Source organism: Ostrea edulis, chromosome 9, assembly GCF_947568905.1.
Source record: "Ostrea edulis chromosome 9, xbOstEdul1.1, whole genome shotgun sequence".
NCBI lineage: Eukaryota > Metazoa > Mollusca > Bivalvia > Ostreida > Ostreidae > Ostrea > Ostrea edulis.
This window is the reverse complement of record NC_079172.1, coordinates 4,706,100-4,718,276: the sequence shown is the minus strand read 5'-3', so window position 1 is coordinate 4,718,276 and position 12,177 is coordinate 4,706,100. Positions and strand designations below refer to the sequence as shown.

At 37.5% G+C, this 12,177-nt stretch overlaps 1 protein-coding gene across 2 annotated transcripts in view; it reads left to right on the top strand.

The window, feature by feature from the left end:
* The window catches only part of LOC125659463 (disks large homolog 1-like), a 79,596-nt gene that overhangs the window by 24,165 nt on the left and 43,254 nt on the right, over positions 1 to 12,177 (top strand). For both annotated transcript variants that reach the window (XM_048891138.2, XM_048891139.2), the window contains 2 exons: positions 581 to 628; positions 1,152 to 1,276. In XM_048891138.2, the coding sequence (XP_048747095.1) occupies positions 581 to 628; positions 1,152 to 1,276 (173 nt within the window). The remainder of the gene's footprint in view (positions 1 to 580; positions 629 to 1,151; positions 1,277 to 12,177) is intronic.

Here is a 12,177-nt window from a genome sequence, read left to right as displayed (position 1 = left end):
CACAAACACATCACATTTTGCACTATTGTTTGGGGGCATCATTGCTTCACAAACACATCACATTTTGCACTATTGTTTGGGGGCATCATTGCTTCACAAACACATCACATTTTGCTATTGTTTGGGGGCATCATTGCTTCACAAACACGTCACATTTTGCACTATTGTTTGGGGGCATCATTGCTTCACAAACACATCACATTTTGCAATATTGTTTGGGGGCATCATTGCTTCACAAACACATCACATTTTGCACTATTGTTTGGGGGCATCATTGCTTCACAAACACATCACATTTTGCACTATTGTTTGTAGTCTGTCTCTGCAATTTTAAACTTGGTCATAAATTTAAACTAAGCAAGGTAGAGACTTATTATTTTGTAAATAGAAGGCCAAGGTCAATACTGTGATTGCTACAGGTGAAGGTCATTCATCAAGGTCAATTTTGCCACAATTGAACATGAGCATTCACAGTGTCATTGTGTTTCACAAACATCTTGTATAGTGCTTTAGATGTGGAGGCAGACATTTTTATTTTTATATTATACATTTTTTGTACGGTCAATTTTGATCTTTATAGATGAATGGGGAACCTGAATGGGAGTTCGAGACCATTCCACTAGAGAGGGTAAGTACGAGAGGTTGTTGATTGGTGTTTAGAATTAACTGATCCCCAGTTAGATTGATAAAATCAGATGTACACTATATGCACTGGATCCAAGAATATGATACACCAGTGTCGACAATACACCTTTTTCTGGACATATCTGTTGCAGTCATAGTTTGTCTTGAATGTCTGCTTTAAACAGTGCACATGGTTTGATTTCATAGTGGCATCATCATGGTCAGCTATAAAGAACTTGTGTAGACCTAAAATTTGACAGGAACAATAAATTCATGGTGAAAATAAAACAATACTTCAAACAGTTGATGGTAGAATAAATGTATCTGTAAAATTGTTATTAATCAAAATTACTTTGATAGCCCATGAGGGTCAAAATGTCTTGAAATTGTACTCACAGCCTAATGCTTGTAAGGATATGTTTTATCATGTTTTTAATCTTCATGGGATATTGTAGATGAAGTCTATAAAATATAGTTATTAGTGATTAGTTCATTTACTGATGATTTACTTTGTTGTTGTCTTTCAGGGAAACACAGGTTTAGGGTTCAGCATTGCAGGCGGTGCCGATAACCCTCACGTAGGGGATGATCCCAGTATCTTCATTACGAAGATCATCCCTGGAGGGGCTGCAGCGGAAGATGGAAGACTCAAGTAAGTGTAAACAACCTAAGAAACATGACAGAATAATGGTTAACATGGGGTGAATGAAACTGTAGGCACTAAACAGAATCACACGTCTTTACTGTACATGTTGGAGACATTGGACGGACAGATCTTTAGATGAAAATCACTCATTCTTTAATCACAGAGTAGGAAGATCTCTCAATTCAATAACAATTCTGGGATTTTTCTCGGCCTTGGTTGTTGACAAACAGACTAGAGGACTGAAACAGTAATTTTGAACAGATGATGCTACATTTTTAGAGCAGACATACTGATAGACAGAAGCATTGTGGTGTAGTGATGTGAGAGCTGATCAAATACTATAAATAGGACAGTACTGCAGTCTCTCTGACTAGCTCACGTTTCAGTAGATTTGTGATTAGCATCTCGCATGTTTGAAATGCACAATTTGGTAAAGGGACAGTGAAATGAATTCTGTGTTTACCACATCCCAAATAGTGTAGAATGAAGTTTATTGGCATCAGTAATGAAAGTTTATCATTGATCAAATCTAATTATATCAATTTTATTAGGCTCTAAATTTTACATCATTTCAAAAAATGTGTGAAATTCAGCATAAATGTAATTCAGGTGCTACGTTGACTCATTTAAGACGTCATTGAAAGCAAAATAAGCACCGAGTCCATGATGAGAGATAAATGCTTTTTGAATGAAATAAGAAATATCCAGATTTCCATGTTGCTACATCAAATCTTCATAAACTGTCATATTGAAGTACACCTGATATTGCCAGGATGCAAATATAAACATCAAAAGTGCCATAAAGTGATGTATAGAAGCATTGGAAATATTGGACTCTATAGTTATAAATTTTCATGTCAACACTTTGTGACAAGGTAAATTGAAACTGATACTAAAGTTGGTGATGGTGAAAAGACAGACAGCTAGACTAAGGGTCACGGTCTGATGTGGAGCCCTTGTTGCTCTTTGTCAGTTGTAAAAGACAGACAGCTAGACTAAGGGTCACGGTCTGAGGTGGAGCCCTTGTTGCTCTTTGTCAGTTGTAAAAGACAGACAGCTAGACTAAGGGTCACGGTCTGAGGTGGAGCCCTTGTTGCTCTTTGTCAGTTGTAAAAGACAGACAGCTAGACTAAGGGTCACGGTCTGAGGTGGAGCCCTTGTTGCTCTTTGTCAGTTGTAAAAGACAGACAGCTAGACTAAGGGTCACGGTCTGAGGTGGAGCCCTTGTTGCTCTTTGTCAGTTGTATTTCTTGTTACTGTACGGAATCATGGATATTTTGTAAAAACTTTATGATGTACAGGTTGTTAGATATGAAATTAACATATTCATACTGAAGGTGAGACCAAAAACTAATGTCTCGTTTTCCAGTGTGAGACGTTTACCACAAGATCAGTCGCTCCTGTGAGAGATAGTGGATATGGTATTGCCTTTTCTTTTAAGCTGTAGTTTTACTTTTGCAGACAGTTGTTTAAATATTACTATAAAGCAAAGCCTTTACATACTTTGATTTCGAATGGAGTGAAAATAACGAGTAGTGAATTCAAAGCTTTACACATGTATCCATGTATAGCTCATTTGAAATGATTCATGTGTATATTATCTTTTGACCTGGTTATAGCTGTATCATCCCATTTGGAAATGGTGTTACATGTGTCAGAATCTGAATCCATTTGTCAATGCTGTCAGTTTCATACAGTAGATAAGCTTTCAGTGCAGGGTGACATTAGTACTAGTAATTTGTAAGCTACAAGGCACACAGGCAGACATATGAATTTATTTTAGGAAGATAAACAGATCATACATTAATCAGGGATTTAGGTATGAATTATTTAGGTCTCTCTGGGATAGAGAGAAGCAAAGACAGGAACCATTCTATCCACAATAAATCCACATTCTTTCTGCAGCTGTAGAATAGAAGAGATGCATATTGGTGACATTTTTCATTTCCATGTCCTGTGCTTGGCCCCAGGAGCAAGTGTTGAAAAGATTTTATGCATATCCTGCTGTAAAATTGACAAAATGGGATGCTGAAATTTTAAAATAGCATTAATCTGGATATTACTTCTCTCCAAATTTGGCCATTATAGGTTCTGTTAGTTGTAGAGACAGGGTAAAGAATAGGCCTTCACTCCGAAAGTCTTTAAACCATACATTTTTATAGGGTGACCCCAGAGATGTGATCTTAATGTACTAAATTCTTATTTTCAAGCAGATTATGTATAGCTTTTATAGATATTTTGCCTGTGATTTATTCATTGAATTGTATAATTTACTCACAAACATACACCCCTTTTCTAAGATTTTGTCTTTAATAAAAGCACTGCCATAAAAAAAATATTGAAGAATGATAATTGTTTAAGTCGTCTTTACGGTGTGTTTAGACTTGTTCAGCTATTGCTCTATCTTAGTAAGGGTCTACTGAGGTTAGATGGTTTGATGAGGAGCTATTGCTCTATCGTAGTAAGGGTCTACTGAGGTTAGATGGTTTGATGAGGAGCATGAACACTTCTTTCCTGTTGATCTTGTTTGGGATAATTCTGAAAAATAACATGAAAGTAAACACAGTCCTGAGCATTGATCAATTCCACACCACCAATCATGCCAGTGTCAACAAGATTTAAATGATTCATTTATAAGAGGAAGTCCACCAGAGAATCCACACACGATGTGGGCATTCTTGTGATCTTGAATTTTAGCTCACCTGAACTTTTCTGATCAACCGTTGTTCGTCATCCTTCTGTAAACTTTTTACATTTTCATCTTCTTCCCTACAACCACTGGGCCAATTTCAACCAAATTTGGCAAAAAGTATCCTTGGGTGAATTGGATTCAAGTTTGTTCAAATGAAGGGTAAATAATTACAAAAATGCAAAATTAGGGTGGGGTAATTTAAAAATCTTTTAAGAACCACTGGGCCAGAAAAGTTGAAATTTACATGAAAGCTTCCTTGCATGGTCTCTATTTTATTGCTTATAGGTGTTATGAGATTGATCGCTGTTCTTTATCTTCACCTTTCATAGTGCAGATTCAAGTTTGTTAAAATGATGGGCCCTGGGGGTAGGCTGCAATAGGGGATCAAAGTTTTACATGTAAATATATGGGGAAAATCTTTAAAAATCTTTTTCTAAAGAACCACTGGGCCAGAAAAATGGAAATTTACATGTAAGCTTCCTTACATAGATTAAATTCAAGTTTATCAAATCGATGGGCCACAATAGGGTATCAAAGTTTTATATGCTAATATATAGGAAAAATCTTGTTCTGCAGAACCATTGGGCCAGAAAAGTTGAAATTTACTTAAAAGCTTCCTGACAGAGTTGATTTAAGTTCATTCAAATCATGATTCCCGGGAATAGTGTGTGGCCGCAATAGGGGATCGAAGTTTTACATACGCTGATTTATAGGAATTTTTTTAGAATATCTCAAAGTCTATACGCTATGACAAAGCCATGATAAGATGGATCTGCCTTCTCAATCTTGGAGTGAATGTCACTTTTGAGTCTCTTATTACTCAGCTTAACATCAGAAACATTACTGATGTTATCCAGTAGGCCGGGATGGTTAGGTCATATTGAGCGCAGTTCACGTAGGTTCGTACATTGAATGTTGCTGGATATCGAGCTCCAGGCAGACCAAAGCTGACATGGGATGAGTTGGTAAAACAAGACCTAGAGTCTACAGGATTGGATAGGATTAATCCACTGGATCGCCAAGTATGGAAAAACAGACTTCGACCTCAAGAGGACAGCCAGGCCTCATTCTTGCAAAAGGATTAATTTGGCCTGGATAATCAAAAAGGATGATGATGAAGCTGGGATTTTCATATTTATACCCCTCACAACAAAGTTGCGGAGAGTATAATGTTTTTGACCCTTCCGTCAGTCCCTTTCTTGTCGGCGCAACTCCTCTGAGACCACTCAACAGAATTTCGTGAAACATTGTAGTTCATAAGGACACACTGTGTAGATGTGCATATTCCCAGAAACTTCTGATTCAATAATTTTTCTGGGAGTTATGCCCCTATTGAACTTATAATTTTGAGTCCGCCTGTCCTGTTCTTGCAGTAATGCATAGCATTACCATTCATTATGTGAGGCGTTATCAAGCAATGTTGGAGTGTGGGGTATGTGAGCGTGCTCATCCCTGCTTTCTTTCATTTGTATATGCATTCTTTACAGCAAGACCTTTCATGTGATGCAATGGTGTGTGATTTTGTGACCCTGACTGGAAGTTTGGCTTACTTTTGATAATAAAAATATGACCTATTCAATATTTCCTGAACTATTTAAGGTATCTTTTTCATATTTTTTACATATACTTCTTATGGCAATACCTTTCTTTTCATGTCATGGCATTTGACTTGGTGACCTTGAAGTTTGGCCTACTTTTAAGAAAATGTAAGCTATTAGATATATCTGGGAACTATTTTAAGTAGGGCTTTCATATTTTGTTTATAGATTCTTAATGGCAAGACCTTGTGACACAAAAGTGTTTGATTGTTTTCGCATAAGAGTTTGACCTACTTTTAAAAAATAACACCTTGACCTCTTCAATATCCCCTGAAATACTTTTATAATTTGTATATAGATTCTTTATGGCAAGACCATGTTATTCTGTGAAGTTGGAACTTGTGACCTTGGAGTTGGACCTTCTATTTAAGAATATAACCTATTCAATATCTCCTGAACTATTTTATTTAGATCTTTCATATTCTTATGGCAAGACCATTCATTTCACACTATGGCCTATCACTTTGTGACCTTATAATTTAACCTACTTGTAAGAAAATGTATCCTGGAAAATATCTTCGGAACTTTTCAAGGTAGGGCTTTCATATTTTTTATATAGATTCTGTATGACAGAGCCTTGTGTTACAATGGTGTTTGATCTTATGAACTTGACCTACTTTTTAAAAACCTGACCTTATCAATATCTCCTGAACTATTTAAGATAAAGCTTTCATATTTTGTATATAGATTTCTTTTGGCAAGATCTTTTCATACCATGAAAATTTCCACTCCATATTGCAGCCCCAAAGGATCACATCATAACTGAAAATGACTAAACATAGCATGGACATGTCTTAACCAGAACAGCAAGGTCATGTTAGTCATATTGGTGTTGACTGTTTAGACATGTCCATGTTATGTGAATTCATTTTCAGTTATGTTGTGATCCTTTGGGGCTAGGTTGGGACTGCAATATGGAGTGAAAATTTTCATAGGAGTAAAGATTGATAAAATTCTTTTAAAAATTGGAAATACTGAACAATGACTGGGCCAAGGTAACTCAGGTGAGTGATGCAGCCCATGGGTCTCTTGATGGTACTCCAACACTTTGATTTAGGCAGGTATTTTTATCCTATATAATCGGAAATTCAGGAACATATAGTTTTTTATCTGTTTGCAAAAATTTGAACATCGGCCATAACTTTTGAATGGATGCTGATAAGGCTTTTATATTTCACATGCATATCCAAATTTTTGACCTCATGACCTTAACCTTTGAGTTTGGCCATCAGTGTTTCTCAAACACATCTTGTCGTATCAGAAATGTCTTCAACCATCACTAATTTGTATGTAAATTTGTGACGCATAACTTTTGCAACTTGTTATTGAAGAGTTTCAAAATTTGACAGTTCCAATACTCAGCATCATAATGAATACTGTTGCTGCCTTGGAGGAAATCTTGCAGTATAGTATTTGCAGTATGACATGACAGTAGGATGCATAGGCTCAAGTTAGCTGGGTTTTTTTTTTATCAAAGTATCTTGGTTGATGTTGTGGACTTCAGATTTAATTTTTTTTCATCTTCCTATCCAGAACCATGTGGCCAATTTCATTCATGCATACTTAGCACAGGATAACCAATTGGCCAATTCCCTAGAATTTGGCACAAAGCATCCTCAATCAAAGGGGATTTACATTTATTGTAATAATACTAAGGTTGTTTCCAAATATTTTTTTCATTTCAAATCAGTTGTTAAATAAATGTTGATTTGCATATGGTTGCTATACTGACGTGATTAAGGTTTTAATCATGTTGGTGATAGAGATACAACAGCAATAACAGTCGCTGGTGAACTGAACTACTAGTACATCAGAAAAAAGAAGTGGGTCTTTTAGTACTATGGATTGTATGCACCCCACTTTCTGATTTATAATTTCTGAGCTAGAAAAAGCTGTGCACAAAATATAGATATTGCATGTAGTTGAGGGTAACATTGAAAATTTTCACCCCGAGAAAACCATTGTCAACCGAAGCATAGTTTCTTGGGGTGAAAATTTTCAATGTTGCCCTCAACTACATGCAATATTTGTTTTATTATACTGAATGTTATATAAACAACAAAGCAGAATGACTTGCGTCTGTTGACATTTGATCAATCACTGTCGTGCGATTTTTCGTATATCGATGCAGGTATTTGTGTTTATCACAAATGCTCAAACGACGTCATCTAACAATCTACGGCGAACCGTACGTGCATAAATTTGGCGCATGTGAATTTTTTTTATAATATCACCCGTTGTCAAGTACTGTTACCTGTTGCTAGATACTATCACCCTGGAGGGCGTGCTTTCTGTTCTCTGAGGTAACTATGTTTTTTCAAATGCTTCTCGACCAATCAAATTCGAGTATTTGACATGAAAGTATAATAATACAGGATATTTTACAGTATGGTGGCCGAGTGGTTAGGCCGTCAGACTCTCGACTGAAAGGTCGTGGGTTCGAGTCCTGGCTATGCTTGGGAAAAGCACTTTACATGAATTTCCTCACTCCACCCAAGTGTAAAAGGGGTACCTGGCTATAGACAGCGAAAGATATTGTTAGAATGTTAGTGCTCTAAAAATCAGGAGAAGTGAACCGGCTCGCCCTCTTGACAGCAGGCCGCAGAGTGCATGATGTCCAAGTTGGTCTGGACAAGTTGGAGGTTGTAGGTTCCTTCTGCTACCTCGGAGACAGGCTTTCTGCAGCTAGTGCCTGTGACTTTGCAACCACAATGGATGTGAAGACCACTTGGAAGAAGTTCAAGGAGCTGCTACCGGTCCTGACATCACACTACCTGTCGTACAAGACCCGTGGTCGAGTGTATAACACTTGTGTACGGAGCGCTATGCTCCATGCCAGTGAGACCTGGGCAATGACCGAGGCAAATCTTCATCGCCTACAGTGCAATGACAGGGCCATAATCAGACAGATCTGCAACATCAAGCCAGAAGATATGGCCACTGTAGGTTCAATACGCAATTTCCGAGTTGCCCAATAGTTCTTTCCCTTTGTGGAACTCTTACGCACAGTGAGATGCAAAACATACTATCATCCACACGCAATGGGTACAGAACTACAAATGCTTATCGCTGCCTTCATGTATTGCCTAAAGGCCAATTATCAGACATTATGCAACCACCCAAACTGCAGGGACACACAGTATTATTAAGTTTATTAGTATTTGATAATAAAATAGCTCAAACAAAAATCGATAATCACCATTTTTCTTTGATTAAAATATCACTCATGCAGAGGAGGAAATAAAAAATAATTTCATATTTAATTTGATGGCCTAATTCAAACAAATATTGTTCTTGATATGGTCAGTTAAATGTATACCAACAGCTGATATAAACAAAATTTACACTTTCATTACTTTTATCCGTATTTACATAGCTAGTCTATAGTATATGTATACATCTTGTACCCACCCAAGCGTTCAACAGAACACTGAACGTACCTCCATGACAGAAGAGCTGATATCTTAGAAGTTGCGTATTGAACTGCTAGGATGGCTTGGTATTGATGACCTCAACCTCATTTTAAGGGAAAGGAGACTGCTGGTATGGCCATGTTGTCAGATCCAGCAGTGCAGGCAAGTGCTCTCAATATACAAGTTCCTGGTAGGCATAGAGTTGGTCGGCCAATGCTATCATGGAGAGAGCTGACAGAAAGATTGTAGAGAATGGAAGTTCTCTACTGCTGATCCTCATGACCGCAAAAAATGGAGATCTTAGGTGAGATCTGCCATGCGTGCAGCCAGCCAGATACCTGAAAGGGGGCCCACTAGTGTGGACAATACCCGTACATCTGCATGGAAATAAAAAAAAGAACTGACAACAGCAACTGCTAACCCCATCATTAAGAAATAGACATCAGATATATCATGGATTGAATGTGATTCCTGTTTTAGGGGACCCCTGTTTTACAGATCCTACCTGCATCAATTATCATTAGTTCTTATTTGGCATCCATGCATCTGTACCCAGATTTGTTGAAAAATAGTCAATCTAGAAATTTTTGTGTAGATTTACTTTTTAGGTCACCTGAATTCATTCAGGTGACCTATTGCTATCTGTTTTTGTCCTTCGTCGTGCATCGTGCGTTAACATTTGAACATTTTCAGCTTCTTCTCTGAAACCCCTGAACCAATTTCAACCAATTTTGGCATATAGCATCTGTGGGTGAAGGGGAACTAAAATTGTGAAATTCGTGGTCCCTGCCCCCCTGGGGCCTGAGGGGTGGGGCAAAAACCATCAAAATGAGTGTAATTTTAAAAAATCTTCTTCTTTACTCCTGGACATCAAGAAGCCAAACTGTGGGCATAATTATAATGAGCATTGAGCCCTCTACCAAAATTGTGAAATTCATGGCCCCTGGGGCAGGGGTTCTTGTGTTAGGGGAGGGGGGCTCTATTGGTCATATAGTGAAAATGGCAAAAACCATCAAAATGAGTGTAATTTTAAAAAATCTTCTTCTTTACTCCTGGACATCAAGAAGCCAAACTGTGGGCATAATTATAATGAGCAATGAGCCCTCTACCAAAATTGTGAAATTCATGGCCCCTGGGGCAGGGGTTCTTGTGTTAGGGTGGGGCTCTATTGGTCATATAGTGAAAATGTAGAAATTCTTTGAAAATCTTCTCTGTCTCTGGGTATTAAGTAGACAAACTAATAGCATGGTAATGATGAGCAAGGATGCCTCTTTATACCCCCCCGCAACAAGTTGTGGGGGGGGGGGGTATACTGGAATCGAGTTGTCCGTCTGTCCGTCCGTCTGTAGACGCAATGGTTTCCGGGCTCTAAAGCATTATCCTTTCCACCTACAGTCACCATATCATATATATGGACTCCTAATGGGATGAAGATGATCCCTATCGATTTTGGGGTCAAAAGGTCAAAGGTCATGCGCACTGGACATCAAAGTAGCAACACTCAGAAAAGAGGTAGTTTATACCTATTACCAACACCCTTTGGGAGATTGGGGTAAGCGGGGGGTATTCTTAGTGAGCATAGCTCACAGTACCTCTTGTTAAAATTTGTGAAATTCATGGCCCCTGGATCAGGGGTTCTGGTGCTAGGGTGGGGCTCTATAAGTCATATAGTGAAAATGCATTATTTCTTTGAAAATCTTCTTCTCTGTCCTTGGGTATTAAGTAGACAAACCAATAGCATGGTTATGATGAACAAGGATGCCTCTTTCAAAATTGTAAAATTCATGGCCCCTGGGTCAGGGGTTCTGGTATTAGGGTGGGGCCCTATTGATCATATAGTGAAAATGCATTTTATTTCTTTGAAAATCTTCTCCTCTGCTGCTGGGTATTAAGTAGACAAACTAATAGTATGATAATGATGATCAAGGATGCTTCTTTCAAAACTGAAATTTATGGCCCCTGGGTCAGGGGTTCTGGTGCAAAGGCGGGGCTGACCACATAGCTATTCAATGTTTCTTCCATCCAAAAGTAAAATTCTTATATTTAAACACAAACCTAATTCAAACATTGGAAAGTTGTTACATGATACTCAGGTGACCTATAAGGCCCCTGGGCCTCTTGTTTTGTACTTATTTTGCGAATAAGTTTCATCATCAAAGAACAACATAAAATTATTCTATTTTCATGACAAATATTTTTTGTTAATTTCAAAGACCCACAAAATTGTGGAAATTTTTATTTACGGCAAAGATAACCCGATTAACGGTAAATATCGACTGATGGTCCGTCTTCTCAGAAAATGTTACTGTATCTTGTGCACAAACAATCAAATATTTTATGAAAAATTTGGGATATAGATGCATCCTGAAAATATGCAAGTCTAGTTCATATTTCCTTCCCTTCCTTCCTGGATACTGTTAGTGATTGTTATCACATCAGTGCCGCAGTTCATATTTGGTTCCGGTCAAATAATTTTTTGAAGAATTGAGCTACTTGGACTTCGAAAAATATTAAACAATTCAGTTTCCACTCATTGTCTCAACCATACATGGACATTTTTAATTGAAAAGGATATAGATATATCATGAAAATACATAGGTCAAGTATTTGTATGGATCTAGTCAGATAACTTTTGGCATAGTTATGGCCCTTGGACAAGGGCATTCATTTCACACCATTTCCATCTGAAATGCATAATACCTTTTTTCTAGTAAATCTGTGAGGTTCCAAAGGGAATAATGCAGTCAAGATTTACATGTGAGTTAATCATTGTTCTTTTTTTTGTGTTTTTGCATTTTATCAAAGATGATCCTTGTGGCTATGGGCTTTCATGTACAAAAAATGTTTTCTGGTGGTATAGATAACCTAATTAAGAGACCTAAAGGAAACGTAACAGAGAATCAATAGCAGGGTCTGATTGCACTGATAAGCATTAACTCTATTGGATTTTGATGTGTAGCCATTTAACTTGCTTTACAATAAGTTCATAAATCATATCGCTACATTAAAGCATCAGCTTACTCTCTCTTGCTACATAGAAGCAAGTGCCCTCATTGGTCGAATGATGTGGAGTTTTCTCAGAATTAAAGCCAATTTTAACTTCTTTGGGAAAAGTTGATCCTTGTTTGTGTATGACGTTATCAGATATATATCAACCCAAATAAAATTTTTGGGTGAATAAATCGTTTTTTTGCTGATTACGAG